A 23,119-nucleotide genomic window follows, 5' to 3' on the forward strand; every position below is an offset into this window, starting at 1 on the left:
AATCATTTTTCATCATTTGAGCCTCAGAAACAAATAAATGCTATTTGTAATCTGTTACAGAAACGTTGTTTTGTTGCGTTTTTAAATGTAAAAAACATAAACACCTAAGGTTCAACACTCAAGTTCATACATAACTGAAACTCATTTGCTCTCCAGTATTTAGTCTCTGTCTCCATCTAGTGGCCAGATGGTAAACCTAACAATGAATATATCCTTGGCTGCCTCTGGTTTCTGTTAGAAAAATCCAAACCAGGAACATTTTTAGTATTCATTATGTCTTTTTATTACTCCTTAATCAATACCAGTTTTTATAAATAACAGACATACGGTTAGAAATTGCTGTGTCAGCCATGGAAAGTAAGATCATAAGAAAATTGACAGAAAACAGGAATCAACAACTGGAATTGCTGCTTATACGAATGAAATTCACAAATTCAAACATTCAATGCAATTTGCATCAAAGTATTTTTTTCCCCAAAGAACTACAATGATAAAACTCATTCCTCCTTAAAAAGGGATGAATGTCAAAGTCCACTGCAGTCCACTGCAGGTCAAAGTCAAACAGGAGCAAAAGAGTCGAATTGTCAATAAAGCCCTAAAAGCTTTCAGCCAGCAGAGTTTAATCAGGGCCCTTATTATAGTTTGCCATCATGAAAAAACTTGTTCTCCAAGAAAAGCAGCAGGATTCAAGTTCAGATATGGCTGTGGAGGCAAAAAAAACCGAACAGGAACCTAAACCTCTGAGATGCAGATTGAATACATGAACATCATAATGAGGCACAAAGCGAGCTGCCACGCTGACAGGAGGACTGACGGCCACAGACGCACACAAGTGTGAAATTATACAATCAAGGCCAAACATGGAAACATTTAGGAGTTCTGATTTTACACTACAAAGACTACAGATTGATGTCTTAAAAATGTAAAGTTCACTTCAAAGCCAGTCCCAGGAAGCTTCGGCCCTCAACACATAAACAGCATTTTCTCTCGAATGATTTTTGGTTAATGCACGTCTGTATGAGATTGAAACACAGCGAGTTTTACATTAAGTCCAGTAACAATCAAAGCTGCATGTAAAGACTTTATTTACAGTAACACAAGAAACCAGCGAATCATCCTTTTCTCCCTTACTGCAGCTCAACACTGTTCAAACACACCGCCCAGCAACTGTAATTAATACCATTAATAAAAAAGGTGACACTTATAATAAAAAAGTTTCCAAACGCCACATATAAAAATCTAAACACTGAAAGTAATGCATATGAACTGTATAAAATGACGAGCTGATGTATTTAAATGCTTTAAAACAAAAGAAGGCAGGTTGACCCTTTGGGAAAAAGTGGGGTCAAGTGTTTCGGGCCTTCTAAGTGCAGTCACCACGCCTGTACCCCTCCTCTGACAGTCTTTTATTATGTGCTCAATCTTTTCAAGTAATTCCATGTATCAGTGGCAAACCCCCCCCGAAAAAAAACCCAACAACTTTCATTCAGGTTTTTTTTTTTTTTGATTGTTCCAGTGTTTCCTCTGTCCATCACTGAGGACCAGTGTGTACAAAAAGTGCGAAAATTACAAAGCTCATTGCTGCACAGAACTACAAACCTAACAAAAACATAATCCCAGTTTGGCTCATGAGGAGAGCTTGGAGTAGCTTGGTGGTGAAAATTTGCGCTTCAGGTATTTGATTATGTAGAGAGGAAGACAGCTGACGAGTGTGATGGCGGACACCTTCCACAGGAAAGGCCAAGTCGTGATGAAGGACAAGTCTGTGAGAAGGAAAGAGGACAACCGTCAGAGTTCTGTCATAACTCCACAGGAAATTAGGAAAGGGTAAAGACTTTATTACAGCGACATGATCGCGCTCTAAAATTATGTTGGTGATTGCGTATTGGTCAAAGCATGAAAATAAAAACTTAAACACATGAGATGAAAACAACCCACACGACAAAATAAACCCAAGAACATAAGATGATGCAAACATACAGATGCAACACCAGATATATAATATCAGAGACAGATGAAGGAGAAAGGGGTGTGAATTCACAGGCTATACACCTACCAAGGAAAGCTCCCAACGACACCCTGCCTATGCCTGTTGCCGACACACAGAAGCAAAAGAAGTGCAGCAGAAACAGTGAGTGCAGTACAAAAAGGTTAGCAGTGAAGACAGAAATAAAAATAGGACAGACAGAGAGAGAAGAAAAAGACTGAGGAGGGAATAAAAGCACAGAGCGGAGGGTTTAAACAACAGCGCAACACTTAGGTGCCAAGTAGTGTTACATCAAACTAAACAGAGCGGGCACAGCGAAGAAGGTGGTTCCTTGAAGTACTCAGACCAATCAATACTGGACGTATCAAACCAAAAGTAAAAGCCTCACACCAACTGTTCAAGCTGTTCACAAGCAGGTTAGTTGACTGTTTAGCAACTGGAAAATAGCATATTTGCATCACTCTTCATGGTTGTTCAGACCAACGTTCAATTCAGCAGATTAAAGTACAACAATAAGTTCTCATACAAGCTTTCATATAACTTTGATAGGATTTTTAAATATAAAGAAATTCTATTATCTCCTGAAACTTGAAATGTGTAAAAGGTCAGTAAACCAGTAGTGAAAAACTCAGAGGAAAGGTATACCTACCAAAGTACTCGTTGAGGAAGGCGAGTGAGGCGAGGTAGCAACCCAGGCTGAAGAACTCAGCCACCACCATGAGCCAGTGCCAAGTGCGGATCGTCAGCGCCACCATCAGCAGCTCAGTCAGGATGAGCGCCGTGAAGGAGATGGCAACCACGTGAACGAACTCCGACTCGAACAGCACCAGCGCGCCGTACATGAGGATGCCCCCTGGTGGCGCCAAAGGAAACATGCGGACTTTAAAAACTTTTTTGTGCGATTAGGTCTGGTCTAAGTGTCTGGGCTTAACTAAAATTACATTACTCATTCATTCAGGACTTGCTGTGCACCAGATCTCCCTTTAAGGAATCACGATTGTTTTCTAAAGATAAACTGGCCCAGTCTATCAGTTTCATCAACAGTGGTCTGGGACACTGAGTTAAGGATTATGGTGTCTGCAGATAAGGACTGATTCAATAACATTATTTATGAGGCTGAAGGATCCACAATGACTTCCAGTGTGTCTCACTCTAAGTGTCCAGACACACACTCATCTTTGGGCGCCTGCTGTATCTTGATAGCCTTGCATTTTATCATAACACTACACAAATTGAGCTTAATAGCCTATAACTGATCACATAATTGCTTTTTCATATTGGCTTAATACAGCGCATTCCACCGACTCAAAGTCTGTAATAAATTATGCCCGATCAGTTCCTAATATTTTCTTCCTTTCATATTGCTTTTTTTCCTCTCCACATACCGAGTATTGGCCTTTAATTAAAAACCTCGAGCTGTCAGGAAGTCACACTTGAGCAAGAACATAGATCTTTCTCACTCGCTGCATGGCTTAGCGATTACAGAAATATCGATTTACTGGACAGACAAAAGCTTGCATGTAAAAGCGGATGGCGGTTGGAAACCTTAGATACTGAGAAACGGACTGTGCGAGGGTTTGAAGGGGCCCTGGGACTGTGCTACTAGACAATGCACAAATGATGAAATGGTGGCTGAAGAGTTGCTCTGACAGTTTAAAGATAGAATCACGCTGTAGATGGTTCTGCTATAACTTGAAGTTGATTTTAGGAAGCAAATGTGAGTGAATGATAAGGAAAAACACACCTTGATAGACACTTATCAAAACCCAAATGAGGAAAGTCTTGAAAGATAATGAACGTCCCTGAAAGAGAGAAAAACATGTTGTTACTTGTTTAAATTCTAACGAAGGAAAGCTGTCAAAAACAAAGATTAAAAAAATGGGATTAAACCTTAGTGAGGTCCTTATAAAGCTCTGGGTAGAGCAGGGCCATTTCTGGCTTCACATCTTGGTCCAGGACCAGGGAGAATACAGGAAACATGGTGTAGATAGTCGCATAACTACACACAAAGTAAAAAAAAAAAAAAAGAAAGAAATGAGAGATGAAGACAGGAGAGGCAACAAAACTGAAGGTTATATGATCAAATACTGTAGAAGCTTGCATCAGGGTTATGCTGTTGTGAAGCTGTCCTTACACTGGCCCCATGAGACTTCAGGTACTCACCCGACCATGAGGAAACCCTGGTACAGAGGCACAGAGGCAAAGTAGAAGATGGAGGAGAAGACAGCCTGAGGACAGGACACAAAACTGGTGTTATAAAGTCACCAAATGAGGAATTTTAATGCCCCCGCTGTGGGGAATTTGTCATTTCGTTTTAACTGCAAAACAACTTTCATGATGAACTCATTAGGAACGATCAAAAGCAAAATATACGCTCAAAATATGTATGAAGAAACATACAGCATTTGTAGTGTTTTGTCTGTGTTTTAATTTAACTATCGCAGTACCTGCATGGTGGAGATGATCATGCCCCTGTGCATGACAAACTGGCCAAGCGCTGCAGAACGCTTGTAGCTGTTCCTGCCGTGAACCATGAGCAGGCGGCCAATGTGCTTAAACTGAGTGATGGAGAAGTCTGCAGCCAGCGACGCCTGCTTCCCTTCCTATGTGAAACAAACAGAATAAAGATGCTAAGCTAAAGTAGAAAAAAAACTTCAGACATTTCTCCGACCTCTAACAACTGTTTTTTCGTTCTTTTTTTACTTCACAGTTTAAAGACATGCCATTTCGTTTTACCAGTTTTATAACTGAAGGATCTGAGTCAAGGTTTTTAGACTTTTTATGACCAAATTAAGTTACAGGACCTAATCCAGGATAAGACACACAAGGTCTGAATGAAATGTGCAGTAGGCTTTACCTTTCCTTCAATCCCAATGCCACAGTCTGCAGCCTGGATCATACTGACATCATTTCCTCCGTCACCTGTCACAAAATTACAAATTACATGATGCAGTTTCTAGAAGTAGCAGCTGGAATGGGCAAGTTAAATCAGTGAGTTTTCACTGCCATCTTGTGGACACATGCAGTAATACTCAGTCTAACCCTACATGAATCTTTCTCTAACCCAACTAAAATCAGTGATGTTAAACGGTCACATCTGGAATGAGATGGTTAAGGGACTGAAATTATGTGTTTTTCTCTGAAGCACTTTACAAACCAGTTCAGCTTTTATCCCAAACACGAGTATGAAATCGGTCTGGCTTAATTTGTCTCTTCACCAGAGTTTTATAAATGGTAAACACTTTCCTCTCGAAAAGATGTGGCTAAATTCACACAGATATTTTCTCCCGCTAACAGATTTTCCCAGGCTGTCCGTGGATCGCAACCAAATGCCTTGTGGGCAAGCAGGTCTGTCGCCCCTATATCTGTCAACGCTTACCTATGGCGCAGGTTCTGTTGGCTGTGTGCTGCTGGAGGAGTCTGACGATCTGAGCTTTCTGAGTTGGAGAGCAGCGACAGCAGACCACCGCCGGACACTGACATGCCAGCTCCACAAACTCGTGCTCATAGTACCTCAGACACACCTGTAGCACCACAAAGGAAGTAGCATATATTCAAAAAAAACTAATAAAAAAAACAAACAAAGGTTGTGTGACATAAATTAACTTGTTGACCAGAAAACACAGTGAGTGAAAATGTTAAATTCTTGCTTAACTTCTTTAAAAAAAAAAAAAAAAAAATTCAGCTCAATGTTCCAGTTGTTTTTATTATCTTTCCCTCTCCAACTCCTCCACTTCTTGGGTGAACTCCAAAGTGTTCGTTTTGGCTAAGAAGTACACCCTCAACATCATCGGCTGTGCAAGCGTCACTGTGCACTGTGCTGTGCTGTGCTGTAGTACCTCTAAGGAGTCTCCTGAGATGACCAGAGCACAGTCATGTTTCCTTCTGAAGGCGTTCAGCTCCAGATGGGCCTCTCCTCTGTTTGAGACCTGCTCGAGAGCCACACAATACAATTATCCACAAGAACATTTAGGCTTTTTGTTATCGCACATTTAATCTTAGTGAACAGCTATCTGTTTTGGAAAATGCAAAGAGGACAAGATGTTCGCTGCTTTCCATTTACTCTTTGAAGTTTACTGATACACCCATTTCTACTAATCAGGCAGGCAGGCTTCTCTTACATGCAGGTTGACAGTCTGTATTGAGTCAAAATGCAATCGTGAAATGAAGAGCTATCATAATATATATGCTTATAGAAAAGTGGACAGAAAAGTAGTCTTTAATACAGCCATATACACCTGCCCACTCCCTTAGGTCTGCCAGTCAGCAGCTCTTTAAGGTGCCAAACACCAAGGGTAAATTTAGATGTGACTGTGTTTTTGCTGTAGCTGCTCCAAAGTTGTAGCATGATCGGCCCTTGCACGTTAGGCAGACCTCTTCTCTTTCTGAGTTTAAAACTCTTCTTAAAACATATTTATTTGCTGAAGCCTTTGGCACATTTTAAGAGATTGACTCTATTTGTTTTACTATTTTTTCTAATTCTCTATTTTTTAACATGTTTTATTGTTTATGCTATTTGTATATGTGGTTCAGGGGGTTTGGAAGCTCATCTTGTAACCGGAAGGTCGCCGGTTCGATCCCCAGCTCTGTCTGTCCTGGTTGTTGTGTTCTTGGGCAAGACACTTCATCTACCGCCTACTGGTGTTGGCCAGAGGGGCTGATGGCGCGATATGGCAGCCTCGCTTCTGTCAGTCTGCCCCAGGGCAGCTGTGGCTACAACTGTAGCTTGCCTCCACCAGTGTGTGAATGTGAGAGTGAATGAATAGTCGAATTGTAATGTAAAGCGCTTTGAGGGTCTCGAAAAGCGCTATATAAATGCAATCCATTATTATTATTATTACAGCACTTTAAAACATTTTAAACTGCTTTAAAAATAAAGGTGGTATGGTAATCATAATCTCTTATCCACCCTCCCTGAAAAACTGAGAGTTACACCAACAGTGTGAAGCAGCCAACTAGCCGACAGGTCCTTTTATGCAAACACTTTATGTTTTCAAATAAAACAGCGTACCGGTCTGAAGACGTGGATGTCTTGGTTCCTGGAAACCAAATGAGAGCTTTTAGCGATGCACGTAGCCGTCTCAAGCTTGTCCCCAGTCAGCATCCAGATCTGAGAAGAAAACAACATGAAGAAACACAAAGTGTTACAGAAACAGCACAAAAATGGAGTAAAATTAAACAAATAAGATCTTCAGTTATCTCCAATACTTTATGGTTAATTAACATGAAAATACATCAAATTCTGATTAGGTGTAATATTATAGTTTTCCTGCTTTTTATCCCTCCTGAAGTAATTATTAAAGCAACTTTCCTTCAGGGTATCAATATTGTTGTTTAAACATAATGCAAAAAAGCAGCAAAATGAATTTTTTCTTCAGTTTTGATTGAGAAAAATTAAGCGGATAAATCCAAACATGTTTTAATCTTTTAATTATTTCTTTCACCTTTTTCTCTTACTCCCTTGCATTAACTCTGCCATGTCATTATTACTTTAATACTTTTGTTGGACTGCAACAAAGTAAATAAATCAAAGTGGAGATGATCTGAAGAAAAAAAAAAAAGCATCGGTCTGGCGTCCAGTTTTATTTCTGCACCAACCTTGATGCCAGCATTTCTAAGCAGCTCCAGCGTGGGCCTGACGTCTGCTTGTAGCTGGTCTTCCACACCAGTCAGACACAGAAGCTCCATCTCTCGCTCGAGACTCTCCACCACTGCTGCGACCTTCAGGGTTCGATCGTGGATACTCAGCTTTGCTTGATTGTAGCGATTCTGCACAAAAAAGGAGAAAGAACAAAAATAATGAATAAAATCATGAAGCAATTCAGAGCTTCAGAACAGCAAATAGTGGACACGCCTGTTCTTCTCCCTTTAGAGTAGTGTGAACTGCAGAGACTACAAAACCAATAAATGTATTTACAGGCAAACATGACAGTGATCTGAGGATTATGATGGGTTTGTGGTTGCTTACTAATGTCAAAGAATTCTTTTTTTTCATGATTTACTTAAACATTTGTTTCATCTACTCTTATAAGTTCTTTCATTATTTTGTGTATGACAGTTATATCAGTAAGTGTGAGTTAAAAGTCCAGAGGAACCACAAACTTCACCCTCAAAAATGACCGTACAGTGAAAACACCTATTTAGATTTTCATTTGGAGGGCTGTCAAAGCAGACTATATTAGATTTAAAGAGATACACATCGTTCCTAATAAACCAACAACTGAGTGTAAGTTAAACACAGAACTGTAGAGCTTGTGTAACAATGCGTAAAGGACCTGAAAAAGACCAAACATGGTCTGCTGCTGTTAAATTGATACAGGTTGTATTACCCCTCACAGATAACATGTGATTCTCTGAAGAAACAAAAACAGAGAATCACATACACAGAACACAGACACTTTAGTGTTCCTGCATACCTCAAAGTCCTGATACTGCTCCTCAGATAAACACTTCTTCGCCACCACCAGAGTCCTCAGGCCCTCTCTGGCCATGTTCCCACACTGAAAGGAAGGAGAGAGAGATCTATTTCAGGGGTGTTTTCAATCTCAAGTATCTTTCAAAAGCTTCATCTCTCTTGACTGAAGTAGAAGATGTCGTGTATTTACAATAAATGTTTGCGTATGTTTCCCCGAGATGAATTTCAATCAAATCTAGGGCAGATAAGTTCTTCTATTAGAGCAGCTGCTGTGCAAGTACACCATGCAGACACTACTGTCAATAACAGCATATTGTTACCAACACCAAAAGAAATCAATATTGAATAACATACCCTGTGGTGAAATTCAGAGGACACAGTAAAACAAAGGGATGGATGGCAGTTTATTTTTGATATGAAACACCAATAGGGCCAATCTGTCCACTTGATTGGTTATTGACAAGCTGAGTAACTGCAGCGCGTTGATCTGACAACGGGATATTACGGCCAACAGGACATCATTAGCACCATTGTTCAAGAATATGACATACTGTAATTACTTCAACTTTATCTAGGTCACTAATTAAATCAAAAGCTGCCCCCGGTGCTAAATGACTCAATAATGCCAATATAATTATGAACATATGCGCACAAGACCTTCGACCACCAAACTGGTGTAGGTGGCCTGTTGATCTTTTGATGAAATGTCCCCATTAATAGAGATGCCATAAGCAGCTAAGCTCTCATATATTTGTTATTCATGTTGGTTATTTTATTACTTTACATAAGTAGAAACAAATGAGAAAAATACTGGCAGAGTTCCCACATGTGACAATGTTTAAGACACTTAAACAGTAGATTCAACATGTATCATCTTTATTATAGAAAGACTATATTTAGTATACATTAAATCAACATGCCTTTTTAAGACATGAAATTGCATAACATATTTTTAAAGCAGGTGTTTTTCAGCATAACTTTTATTTATTTAGTTTGAGTTCAACAACTGTATTTAAAATCTTTTATATTTAAAGCTCCACAATCCCTTAACTATTATGTTATGTGAGAACAGCATGCGTCAACAGTTCACACAAAAATGTTTTGAGGATGCATCCAGACTGATTAGAGCACAATGTTTCTTGTCCCTGCTCCAAAACCTGTAATTATGCTGTCTGCCCATCATTTTACATAGGCTGTAATTACAAGTAGCCAAGAAGAAAAACTGGTTACATCAGCCCTAATTCCAATTCTGAGTCAGAGATATTGAGAATTTCGGGCAGTGACAATCTAAAAGATCTACAAATCGGGGACCTAAGCACCGGGAGTCAGTTAAACCGGGTTCCTTCAGCATAAGCAAAGTTATATACAAGACCTTTTTAATGGTGTTTAGAATGAAACTGAATCTTTGAAAGTCTTTATCTGGCAGCTGTCGCAAATTAAAACACACAAAGCTGAGGCACTAATTTGACAAACTGCACCAATCCAAGCGTGCTGCTTTATAGTAACTGTGTGCAAACACATGGACCACTTAAGAGTGCAGGAATAGTGTCACCAACTCACTGTTGTGATTCTCATCCTGCTCAGTTTAGTGTACATCATGTACAAAATAACAACCAAAATTTGGTTAAGACTAATTTTAATGGAATTTGCGCTTCTTTGATCCAGTTCTGTCCAAACTATATTTAAAGGAAGTATCCAGTAAAATCTTTGATATGACTCAAATTTGTACCTCTTCTTCCAACCAGTCGTTATACTGGACGATGCTCGCCATGGCAACATCAGCACCCTTCATGTAGAAAGTGATATCCCCCGTTGACTCCTCCTAAATAGTTGGAAAATAAAAATAGCTACGTTTCTTCTAAATTTGAAGGCATTACTGTGGAAACTAAGCTAAACAGAAGCAACAATAAACAGAATTACAAGATTAGGTTCAAACCTATCTTAAAAATTAGCCTTCATTATGTGCAGGAATAACAGAAACAGGCATGACTCAGACCACACAACAAGGAGGATCCACACCCACCCACACAATATCATTATACACACCCGAACAATGATGCCCATCCTTTTGCTCTCAGAGGTGAAGGGGAAGATCTGCAGGATGTAAAAGGAGAGAATCTGTCCAGAGGGAGTCTTCAGCTGCAGGGAGGTCAGGTCTCTGTTCACCAGGGTCAAACCAACGCTTTCTGTCCACCGCACCAGCGCCACCTGAGGAAGATTCGATGCTTTGACTTTAATAAAACAGCAAGATACAGACAAGATACACTTGTTCACAATGTTTGAGGATCAAATGAAAATACTTAAAATCTTTATTTTAGGATGAATGTTTACTAAAACTAATAGGTTAATGAGAAAATCACTTCATGTAGGAAAGAAAATGATGAAAGTTGACAACATGTAAGCTGCTTAAATGTACTTTCACATGCACTTAAAGGATGAGAGAGTGTTACGGCATCTCCAGAGCTGCTGAGCTCTTCCCATTCAGCTCCACATAAGTGTTTTTCTGTTTCTCTTTCCTCTTTTTCCCTCAGCAGGAACTGCGGCCCCCGAGTGAGTGTTCAGCTGCACACGACTCAATCCTCAATGGGTTCATTTTCAATTTGCTCACTCAAAGGTTGTTATTATACTCTGACCTACAAATTAGAACTTCCTGTTAATACCCCATCATTTCTCCTGCTCCCCCTTTGAGCTCCGTAAAAAGGCTGCCTATATTTACTTAACACACATCTGTGTGCCATTATCCTGTGTGTGTGTTCACATAGCTGCACATGGACACACATGAATTGACACACAACATGTGCTGACATTAAACAGAGTCCTTTTAATCTACTTTATCAGCTCTACAAAAACTATTTAAAGCTTTGTCAACTTTGATACAAATTGCACGTGATTCAAACTGCGTGTGTTACAACATTAATAAAAAACGACTGCTGCTGACTAGTTTACTGCAAAGGCAGACGTTCTTAAACAACACGATCAATCATTTCAACTGTGTTCACTGTGTTTTAGCAGCCATGTAAATCACAATAGCAGCAAGTGGACTCTTAACAGTTAAATTCTTTTTTCTGCTGTAATGTCACTGGCAACATAAAAGGGTGCACCCTCAAGAGCTCAATTTATTTTGGGATCATTTGACACACTTTAGATCTGAAAGAGTAACAGTATCTCAAGACAGAGCAGAAATTGTGCATCTGGATTCATGAGAAACTTCTGTTGGTAACTTGTTTATCCCAAATACAAAACTATAAATCGTCTTGTTTGTGTCTTCTTTTTGCATTTGAGTAAAAGTTCTTTCATAGCCAGTTTAACAAACCTTCACAGCCGTCCTGTTATTTGTACACATTTTTAACTGTTATGGATAAGCACACAGGGACACATGCAAACTTGTCGGGAAAGAAAAGTATATTTATTTGATTATCATTGTGGTGTAATCGACACCATTTAATTAGTGAGGAAGCACTGCAGTTTGGTGATTTTAGAACTGAATGAACTGAACCTAAATTCTTTTCTTTAACTTTGGAAATTGGATTTACCTGAGAATATGCAAAGCTAAATTAAAAAGCATTGTCCCAGCATGTTCATATTATTTACATAATGTAGTAGTGCTGGGCGATATGACGATATATATCGTGTGGACGATAGAAAAGTGTCTATCGTGCCATTTGTCTTCTATCGTTTATATCGTACTAACCCAAATTTTATAAATTATTACATAAAATATATAATTAACCCTTTACAACCGGTCGGAGCAGGCACACTCCGTTTTACCTAACTATTTTTAAATCCCTGTAGAACTGGAACCAGGTAAGGTAGTGCAATATTTTTTTTTTTGCATGTGAAACCGGAGGAGTTTTACTTACATCTTATGCCATTAGCTTGTCCAAGGTCACGGTTTCCTTCCACATATAACTTTGCAAAAATTGCATAAGAAGCACTTGCAGCAACAAAAACATAATATTCCAAACTTGCAGCAACAAAAAGATAATATTCCAGAAACACGCTTTGCCGACGTTCATAAGACTTCCTACGTTGGCATATACGTCAGCGCGAACTATCGCATGTCCGCCATTACCTGCCCGAAACCGGAAGTGACGTCATTTTCGCGAAAGGGCCTTATAAGCCTATGTTGGTGTTTTTAAAAGACATGTTTGACTTTATGCTTTTCTGTATCATTTCTGGGATGCTTAGAACTCAAATTACACTGTTGGAAATGGTTTATTTTGATGCATTATAATATTTATTTTCATTTTTCCTGTAGTATATAAAAATTAGTGTATCTCAAAAATAAAACTATGAAGACACTCAAAATAAATTTCTCGTGGTTGGAAACTTTTGTATTTAAAGTTTTGAGGGATACACCTCTTAAATTTAGTAGTAGCGTATGATGGGGGGGAAATATATGTAAAAAACAAAACAAAAACGATTTTCAATTTTTTTGTAGTTTATTGCACTACAAGTTTTTGCAATTTATGTAGTTACTATGGACTTAATGCATACATATTATTAAAATTTGGGCTATAACGGTTGTATTGATATATGGAAACTTGAAATACTCCCACAAGTGGCACTACAGCATGTAAAAACATAAAGATAAGCTCTGGCGGACTTAGTTCTATGGTAGGTCTTAAAGGGTTAAATAGCCTGTGGAAATCCTTTGTGCCGGTGGCAATAAGACTGTTTAACTCTTCCTCACTCTGTAGGTGATTCTCCTGAGACGATTACCTATGTTATTCTGTTCTCTCCCAGACCGTGCAATATTACCCAAGAGTACTTATTGAATATTTGTTTTCATCCCCCCATCATACGCTGCTACTCCCTTTATTCTATTGCACAATACTTTGTCACTTTCTAGAATCGCCTGCACTGATAGTTAAGTTATTTATTCACCAGGATATAGTTATGTATATTACTTCGTTAGAGTTATCCGATACTATGTCTTGCACTATCCTACTGTATATTACTGTACACTATTCTTATTGTATATATTGTATATCTTATTCATCTGTTCCTCTGTCTCTCCTGCTGCTTTGAGCATGTACATGACAAAAGAATTTCCCTCGGGATAAATAAAGTTGTTCTTATTCTTCTTATTCTTAAATATATTAGTGTTGTCTTCTCACTATACATGCTCTTAACTTTATGCAAGAAAAAAAAAAGTATAAAAAAAATGATATTTTTCGCAAAGAAACTCCGTCTCGTGGTTTGCGAGCTGGTGCTGCTGTACGTGCACCCGGATTTGCAACATACTTTACGGTAACTCAAAACAAAGACTGCACACTCGGCACTCGCTGTTTACAGACTGCGTACTTTCTAGATGACCACAGGTCAGGTCGTATATCGTGATATATATCATTATCGTGATATAAAATAATTCGTATCGTGATAAATATTTTTTCCATATCGCCCAGCACTATAATGTAGCTCATCTTTTTTTGACACAGAGTTATCTTCATAAAGCTTTTGATATTAGCTCCAAATAAAAATTATCAACACTGTGACAGAGTCTAAGAAGTCAAATATTAATAGCCAGTGACCACCAGCTCAGTATAACTGCTTTTCAACTGCAGGAACTGAATGGATCCAACCTGGTGTTTCCCATGACATGAATCTTAGGGGGAATTACACAAAGATTTCTCTTTTTCTTGGCTTTTCAACAGCATTTTGCAAACTTGGAAGGATCAGGCACTGTAAAATTGACGTGCCTTGCATGTATGCCATTAAAAAGGAAGTAGCAAAGAAATATTTTTTTTAAAGGAGAATATTAAATGTGAAATAGCAGCTGCTGCAATGTTTTTCTTTTCTTGTATTGGAGATGAAGTGACACAGTTTTCCTGATCTTAATGACAGCTGAACAATAATGGTCAACAGACTTCTCAATCCAGAAAGACCAAGTGTGTAATTTAATACGAGCTCCTGAAAGGTGACAAAATGTAGGAAAGAAAAAAAAACCCACACACATTCAGTGTTTAAAGGCTACACTCAAATATTTTTTTCTAATCAGACCACAGGTCGGACGACCTTTGTTCTGATCCCAGTAGCTTCCACTTTAGAATGACTGCTTATGATATCCGAAATGATGAGCGGCCAAACAAACTAAGAGAAGTATAGCGGCTGAGATCGGATGCTGCATTCAATGAGACGAAGGATTCAAAAGAAGAGAGGGAAATGAAAGGACAGAGAAAGAACAAAGGAGAGAGTGAAAGGGGAAGGGAGAGTTCTACCAACAATCACAGATCTACACCTCTCATCCTCTCAGAGAGAAAATTAAATATTGATCAATCCAAGCAGTGTGAGACAATAGAGGGAGGAGAGACAGAGCAGAAAGAGGGGATATAAATAAATATACCCATCAACTTGGAGGGAGGTAGTGCAGGTAAAACAGAAAAATTAGATTTATCTTTTAATACACTTTTATCTTTATTTTGATTGCCAAAGGTGGCAGGGGGTAAAAAGAACCTCTGCCAGTCTCACACAGGCTTTACGAACCTTCACATGTCAGTGGTGATAAACATGCCAATAATGCTGCAGTGGGCCTTTAAGAGTAGATTAACTCTCCTCCAATCTGCATTAAACTACTATTAAAAAAAACAACAAAACAAAAGCCAGACTTTTTTTTGTTGTTTTCCTTCTGTGTTTTATGTGTTCTCCATGTAATCCAGCTCTCGTGTTACATGGAGAAAGGGAACACTGAGGATCCTCGTGGGGACCGGGCTGCATTCTTCCTTCAGTTACAGCAGTAAATTCTCAGGCAGCTAATATAGACAATTAAAAAGCTTAACCTCTAAAAAGAGTTCATGACCTTTGACTTTCTGCCAGTGAAATGATAATTATGACTAAGCAGGATTATTTAGGATGGCTAATAAATGACACAGAAAGAGATTAGAAATATTTTTACAATGACTGTTTCAAAAGCAAAATCTCCTTTTTCCGCATCCTTTTGTTTAGTATATGCATGTTTTCTCCTACAAAAATATTAAAAGGTGCTAAAATAAAGATTTAAGCTGACTTTAAAATATATAATGTGTTTTCCCAAAGACTCTGAATGAGGTGGGAATCACCCAGAAACGTTACCCATGACAAGGGCGGTATTGTGACAATTTGTCACACACAGATTATTTAAACACATCTGTGTGACTGTAGAAAAAATGGACTCTAAAAGTTAAAGAAAATAATTTTATGTAGTGCACTGTAATGTGTTCAATTCAGACAGTTATTCAATCTTAACAATGTGCTGATTTAATTCATTAGCTTTCTATTTTACGTTCCCTGCCAGCTTCCAACTCGAAATGTAATCTGCATCACAACAAGTCAACCTCTGTTAACCCAAAGTAGTCATAAAATATTGTTTATGACAAGTGAGGAAAACTGTGACCCACCCAAATTAGATAAGTCTGCTAAATATGAGGTGGAAATAGAGCTATAATCTAATCTTTGACGACCAGGATAACCACTGCGCTTTATATCTACCTCATCTGGGCTGGAGGCTTGATACGTGCGGTTGTCATCACTGAAGTCCTGGTCGGCTTCTGCAGATTCAGTCTCCCCGTTTACTCCAGCATGCGACTCGTACACCGGTGTGACGTTGTGGCACAGGGCGATGGCTTTCACGGCCTCGTGGATCCGGCTGCTAACGCTCTTACGAACCTTTGGGCCTGATGCCTGGGTCTTCCGCGATGGCGTGGCACCAGTGGCACTACCACTGGATGGCTGGGAAGTTGCCTGAAACAAGAACAAACAGTCTGCAGCTGACAACAGTTTCTGTCCAGACTTGTATTAAATATTTAGTTTTTTGAAAGAACTTCATAGATTTGGGCTCAACTGTTCCTGTGTTATGGCACCGAGTAATGGAACAATGGCCAGCGTAGTGTTGCACAGTTACATGAACCTTTGAGCTGTTGTATACAAAATGTCATCGCTTTTTTTAAAAATCCTTTTAAAACATGTTTGTGAAGTATTGAAATATCCATGTGAATTCATGAGTTATGGCTAAAAATGTGTTTGCAAGGTACCAGATCCAGTGCCTAAAAGAACTGAATCTGGAGTATATTTATATGTCTATTTATGTATATTTATCCCTGCAGACACAGTAAGAAACAGCTAGCTCTTATCAATCTGACACACCTGTTCAAGCTAGATGACACAGCGAGGGAGAGAACTGCAGCATAGTCTCTATCATGTTATATTTGGTTTGAGGGCTTTTACATTTTCGTCTCTTTTGACAACAACTATCAGTGTGGCGATTACTGAGCATGACAACAGTCCACAGAGCCAGCTGTAGTTGACAGGAGGACTGCACTCTACTGAACACTAGACTTTGGCTTATTATTAGACTTGAGTCGTGCTGAGCAGAGAAAGGGGCTGACAGGAGTACAGTAAGTACACAAACTTTATCTAAAGGGACTGAAAGATCTACAGGGAGAGATTATTATGCCATTCAGCCAGATAAACATAGTGTCACAGATATAAATGGAGGATTTCTTCTAAATGTACAACAGATACTTGTAGGCAAAAGTTGTGATTAAATTAAGACCTTTAGGTGGGTTTTTTCAGACTATATTATAAATGATCCTCTTTATATTTTACACATCACTGTGACAGTACAGTACAGAAAAAAGTATAGTATAGCACAAATGAGAGAGGCACTGCTGATCAGCACTGCTTCAGCTGTTCTGCGCTAAAAAGACTAGTCATTTTTCATTAGCTGAGATTAGACATAAGGGTGCGGGGCAGATGGTTTCAGCCTCGACCAGCTGTTTGGAGCTGGCTGAGAGTGAACAATATAATTCTGTCAAGACTGCAGCGAGATCTGAGCCACCCAGTGAGGAAACACTTGCTTACAGTACAGGGAGTCTCTCAGGGACGCCGCATGATGAATGGACAATATGGGCTTCTTTCCTGGAAAACTTATTCTTAGCTCAATATAAAAATTGATTAAACTGATCCGCAGAGAGGGGCAGGAATAAGCGGGAAAACACTGAGGGAAAAAAAGTATTAATTTTAACTGGATACGCTCCCATGCTGGGCACAAATTTTCAAAAGTCAAGTAAATTGTGTCCCCAGTGTCCATCGTTAGACATATATGTTATAGTTTTGAAGGAATACTGAGCGAACACTCACACTAAAAAAATCATTATTCTGAAATTTACAAAAAAAAATGTCTTTTTTCATAATATGGATGCTAAAAAAAATCAGTGCTAAAAAAAATGTTACACAGATTTTATTTTCAGTGAATTAAAATATTGGATGATATTTTCATATACACAAATACACTCACACCAATTAATGCACACAAACAAATCAGCATGGAGGTGATCTGAAGGCAACCAGACTTCTTTTTTAGGTCCATGAAGAGATTTCACCTCTAATCCAAAAGGCTTTATTGGTTGCAAAAGCTGAAGCTTTCTAAAAAAAAAAAAGTCCAGATGCCTTTAACTCTGGTGCTTAAGACATACACAGACTAACAGTAGCTGGGTTTTCTTAACCACACGTCATTAAGGTTGCTCACCTGTGCGTATGACTGGACTATATGGTTTTGGATCTCATCCATGGTGTCTGTGCCATAGGATACTGTTCCCAGGTGGAGTCGCTTGAATATCATTTCGTTTTGTGTCAGAGTGCCTGCAGTTCAGAAGATTATTTAGACATTACCACATAAAACAAACAGAACATCCACTGCACCTGAATCACAATTCAACAAACTCTCAAAAGATAATGTTTAAGACCCATCGCAAGTGTAGAATATCAGTACTGTGTTTACTACCATTATGTAATGTGTTTTAATAAGAGAAGACATAAATAACATTTTCGGTACAAATCCGCAGTCTTCGTTATTGCTGGTCACAACTGTGATGAAATTCTCCCTGAGAGAAACTGAGCAGCTCCTAATTTGGCATCTCTGAACTCCAGCTTCTTGTATCATCTTACATATACACAGATACCCATCAAGCTACAACAGTATCAGATGCCTTATTTATTGTGCAAGCTCTAATCGCTTCCCAAAATTAATAGCTAAAATCGTCTTTGCTTTAAATGTGCAAGCAATCCCCTTCAAGGTTGACACCTTGTGCTCCTAGCCATCCTGCAAAGTTTGGCTCACCACCTAGATCTCCAGAGTCAGGTCTGTGACTACAGCACAGAAAACAATCTGTTTATTTGACTATGCTTCTAAGAACTTTATGTTAGGTTTGTGCTCTATATAAATAAACTTCACTTATGTCTCCACCTTATATCATCCAGAGTTTCTTATTACACAACTGTATACAATAGCAAAATTAAGAGAGATTCAGCCTTTCTGAAAGCTCTCTCACACACACACACACACACACACACACACACAGAGCACAGCACAGTGGTCGTCTTCATAGGACCGTTTCCAATATATCACAGGACCTGCAGGGTAGTGCATTTGCCTTCTCACTGACCTAATCTCATTACCAATATGGACTGCATGTCCTTTCTAACTATCAGACAAGACACAAGACTGCATACAAAAAGACTGAGCGAATGTTCAGACACTTAAAGCAAAAGAAAAAAGAAAAATCCTTGAAAATGGGGGCAATGGCCTTGTTTAATGGATGTTGGTTGCCAGAATGTGTGCTGATAGAGGGTAAAGCTGATTAGAGGGCATCTAACTTCCATACACATTAGAGGCACAGAGTTAACCAATTCTAATGGATTGATTGTTTGTTCTTTTTTCCATGTACTTTAACTACCAACCTGGATAAATAGGCTTTAAAGCTAATCTATTCCTACCTAGATCAGTGGGGGAAGACAAAGAAGCATATTAGGACCCCAGCAGGAGTTTATCACTCTGACACACCGTCTAGAATTAGAAAAGAGCAGCCATTTGTTTATTAGTGAAACACGCCACAATAGGGAAATAAGAAAACTTGAGGACTCCTGAGCAGCACCTGAAAACTCTGGATTTTTCCTCAGTTCTCCATTTTAACTCACACATGCCCACAGTGTCAAATGTTTCCACTTCAGTTATCATCAAATGTGCTTAATTCATAAAGGAAAAATTAATATGGCTGCATTAAAGACTCATTCTCAGTTTTTTTTGCTTTTCTTTTGGTTAATGTGCTTTGATCAGGTAACATCACTTTCTAATCTGCAAGCAGGGTTCTAGACACCTTAAAAATGTTAACATTAAAAACCCATAAATGCTATAATACACCCACGTGTCACACACTTGGTGTAGACCTTCCACCTTCTTTGATGGTATGATAAGGCTTCCACAGCCTCTCCCATTTGTAGAAGCACAGCCTAAACCAGCATCCAAATCATTTCTCCTCTTAAAGCAAATAATTTCAGTCAAACTCGGATTGTTAGTAAAATCTTAAACACTACCTGTCTTGTCTGTCAGCAGATAGACAAGCCGGCCCAGTTCCTCGGGGATGGTGCTGGTCCTCACAACAGTGCCGGGGATGTTTTCATCTTTCATTATCATCCAACCGTAGGCCGACTTTCCCATGTCCAAGTTTACACGCAAACTAAACAAAAAAACGAAATTAAATAAAATGACTGTAATCCACCACTAATAAAACAACAAAACTGTATTAAGGACCAAATAAAAAGAAATGGCAAACGGCTACAAAAAAAAAAAAAAACAAGAAAAGAGAAAAAAAAAGGGGGGAAAACAGATTAAGAGTTTTAAGAGTATCTTTGTCCCACCAGTCACAGTAAGGCTACATAAACAAACTAAGAAAAAAGAAAACACTGGCTAATTCTTTTTTCTTCTTAAATAACTTGTCCTTTTGTCCACTGTATACTGGTTTTAGTAAACCTAAACTGAAATAAAAAGATAATACTTTGAATTCAACAACTGAAGCAAAATAAATTTAATATACAAAAATCTATTTAACGTTGAACACAAAGTTTTAAATGTACTGTAAGATCAAGCTTCAAAATATTATTTTTTCTAAATTTTATTAGTTTTTTTAAAAAATATATCATTATTATAACTATTTTGGTAAGAACATTTACACCTGCCAGTGTGAGAGGATCGTCTTCTGAGGTTTGTATTTGAGACTTGACCAGTATCATTTTCAAAGATTGCACAGGTCGATTTTTTTTTATGTTCATACCACATGTTCCTGATGGAAACAGCTATAATTAATTGATGAGAATTACACTGTACCTGATGGGGATGATGTAGGAGAAAAGCACAACAAATCGGAAGAGATTGCGGAACCAAGGACCCACAAACCCTTGCAGTGCAACCATCACCACAGAGAGAACCACCTGGGCCAGGAACAGGGCTTTGGTGAGACGGTTCAGCTCCAGGTCCAGCAGGCCAACCTTTGAGGAAAAAATAGAGGTCAAAATGGGCTGATTACAACATAGCTGTCCTGCTTCATCGATTAGAGAGTAATTTCTGTACAATCTGATTAAGTTTGGCATTTGTTTTTAGCAATTTTTCTCTACTGTAGGACACTTTTTCAATAAACCTGAAATACAAAGCCAGATAAAACATCTTATTCCTTTTCTGGAAACTTATAAAGAAAAGAAAAGAAAGGGGTCTTTGCTACTTTCCCATCTGCTACCAAAACCTTACAATATGCGACACATGGGCAAAAACAAAGCCAATCAAACTCTCAGCTGCAGGTTTTTAACATGCAAACTGTGTATACAGCATACGTTTATTGGTGCTGCCACTTTGTGCTAAACTTCAAATTGCATTATTGTCATGCTGAAGTATTGTCTTTCAGTGCAACAAATAGAAGGTCAAAAGGCCTCAAAAACAGAGAAAGTTCCCATATTGAGATGGCTCTCAAGAAAAACAGACAAAAAAGGGGGTCAGAATTGTCTTTTATTTTTCGAGTGTATCTCCCAGCCAATGAAGCATGTGGGAAAAAGATGTCAAATAAAGAAGCGCCCTTCCCCTTTCTGGCAGTGCTCGCAGCAAAGCCCTGTACACAGAGGGCTTTCATCTGACGCACCACGCTTACAAAAACAGCAGAACATAACATCTCTCCTCTCTCAAATAAAGGAACTGCTCTGAAAAGGAGGGGAGGGGGCAGGCATATATAAAAAGCAGCAAAATTCCTCCACTGCCTAAACCCCCACCAAAACCATTCCCCTGAGGACTGGGAGAGCTGGGAGACCAGTGTGACTGATTTATCAGTTGGTGTTAAACTCCCAGTAGCAGAGTGGGGAAAGGGGAAGGGGTCCGAGTGAGCGGGTGGGCATCTCCCCACCCCAGTGCCTCACTACATGGTTCATGGTTGAGCTATTGAGAAAAATAGCGGGTTTGGGTGGATTAAAATGAAGAAAAATTAAGACAGAGAGCACAGTGCATGCCTGAAAAGCAAAGGATCGCCTTCTGCTTGAACAATGGCTAGTCTAAATTTTCCAAGCCTTGCCGGGGATCAGATGAAGTCATTATTCATTCAGTCAAGGGGGGAAAAAGGACTCAATTACCTCAACCTAAAGATGCTATCAATGAATAAAAGTGCATATTTTACTCCATTCATCTCCAAGCCATTAAAACTGAAAGGAATGATTCGATCTGCCTGTGTGGCTTGTATTTTAGCATGTGTGTGAAATCTGATGACGGACTGCAGACGTGGGACATGAATATTCATGAAATTAAACCCAAAGACTATCAGGGCTTCAGTCTTAGTGAACGGTTAAAGCTTAGAAATCCGGCCAAGAAGAAAGTCAAGAAAAATAAAATTGATCTTTGAGAGGTTAGTAAACAAGTTTAGGTTTCTATTTTTCCAGAGCAACTCGCCCTGAGAGACACACGAGGAGAGCCGAGTATTGGAACTTGGATATAAACTTCAAAGAATCCTTATTGAGAAGTGGCCTCTTGTCAAATGACAATGTTCCGCCTCTTTACTCAGACAGGAGTTTGTAACTATACTGCAACAAAGAGTGAATCTACGCCTGACGTCCTGTCAGATTGATCAAGCGCGGGCATCGTCCTGGCCGGTGTCACAACAGATTATATGAGACCAAAACGTTCTTGTGACTTTAGCCGCACTGTATCGACTTTCTCCCCCAATCTCCAGTCTCCATATTGGCACTTCTGACATCATCTCCTTGAAATATTGAATTCCTCTCAGCTGTCGGGCTTACACAAAACACTGGCCGGCTGTTCGACCGGCCACATCAGCGTTCTAAATAAAAGACACTGGTGTCAAAATGGTGCTGCAGCAGGACGGGGTTATGTTATGCCACGGAGAGCTTTAGTAGGTGACAGCTGGAAGTGACAACTTTGTGTGTTAAAGTCACTGCATGGTAGATTCAGTTTAGCTAGAAAAGAAAAAAAAACCCTTTGAGATCTTGTTTATTGTTGCCTCTATCAGATGACCTCTGTCTATCTAGCCAAAACATCTTCCAGGTAAAATCGTATATTTAGCATAAAATTATTCACTTCAATCCGGAGACAAAACGCTCAATGGGGATTCTATGGGATTAACTTGGTGTTGAAAATGTCATTTAAATCCTCAGTTAGTTAATTTCCCTTTTGGTTAATTAGCAAATGGTACTGACCTTTCGCGCTGACAGGCCCAACTTTATCTAGAAAGTCAAGGTTAAAAAACCACCTTGTCGTAGTGATTGATTAGTGATCAGAGGTGAGAGGGAAAGAGATGGCATGAGGAGAATTTGGGATAGAAGATACTTTGTTTGAGGTGTTTTATCCACTAGAGCTTTTACACGTTTATGATGGAAACACCATAAAGGGACTCCATGTTTCTGAGTTATACCTT

At 39.0% G+C, this 23,119-nt stretch overlaps 1 protein-coding gene across 4 annotated transcripts in view; it reads right to left on the reverse strand.

The window, feature by feature from the left end:
• Nucleotides 1-274: 274 nt before the first annotated feature.
• Nucleotides 275-23,119, reverse strand: part of atp9b (ATPase phospholipid transporting 9B) — a 44,365-nt gene continuing 21,520 nt past the window's right edge. For 3 of the 4 annotated variants that reach the window (XM_065470484.1, XM_065470482.1, XM_065470486.1), the window contains 19 exons: nt 20,542-20,702; nt 19,752-19,894; nt 17,908-18,020; nt 15,870-16,121; nt 10,449-10,610; nt 10,132-10,224; nt 8,404-8,487; nt 7,586-7,756; nt 6,999-7,097; nt 5,827-5,916; nt 5,367-5,511; nt 4,845-4,909; nt 4,435-4,590; nt 4,151-4,215; nt 3,878-3,986; nt 3,732-3,789; nt 2,637-2,840; nt 2,057-2,089; nt 275-1,763 (listed from right to left, as the gene is read on the reverse strand). In XM_065470484.1, coding sequence (XP_065326556.1) covers nt 1,627-1,763; nt 2,057-2,089; nt 2,637-2,840; nt 3,732-3,789; nt 3,878-3,986; nt 4,151-4,215; nt 4,435-4,590; nt 4,845-4,909; nt 5,367-5,511; nt 5,827-5,916; nt 6,999-7,097; nt 7,586-7,756; nt 8,404-8,487; nt 10,132-10,224; nt 10,449-10,610; nt 15,870-16,121; nt 17,908-18,020; nt 19,752-19,894; nt 20,542-20,702 — 2,340 coding nt within the window. In that variant the 3' untranslated portion in view covers nt 275-1,626. The remainder of the gene's footprint in view (nt 1,764-2,056; nt 2,090-2,636; nt 2,841-3,731; nt 3,790-3,877; nt 3,987-4,150; nt 4,216-4,434; nt 4,591-4,844; nt 4,910-5,366; nt 5,512-5,826; nt 5,917-6,998; nt 7,098-7,585; nt 7,757-8,403; nt 8,488-10,131; nt 10,225-10,448; nt 10,611-15,869; nt 16,122-17,907; nt 18,021-19,751; nt 19,895-20,541; nt 20,703-23,119) is intronic. The other variant, XM_065470483.1, reaches the window with a different exon arrangement.

The sequence above is a fragment of the Pelmatolapia mariae genome, linkage group LG22 (assembly GCF_036321145.2).
Source record: "Pelmatolapia mariae isolate MD_Pm_ZW linkage group LG22, Pm_UMD_F_2, whole genome shotgun sequence".
Lineage (NCBI taxonomy): Eukaryota > Metazoa > Chordata > Actinopteri > Cichliformes > Cichlidae > Pelmatolapia > Pelmatolapia mariae.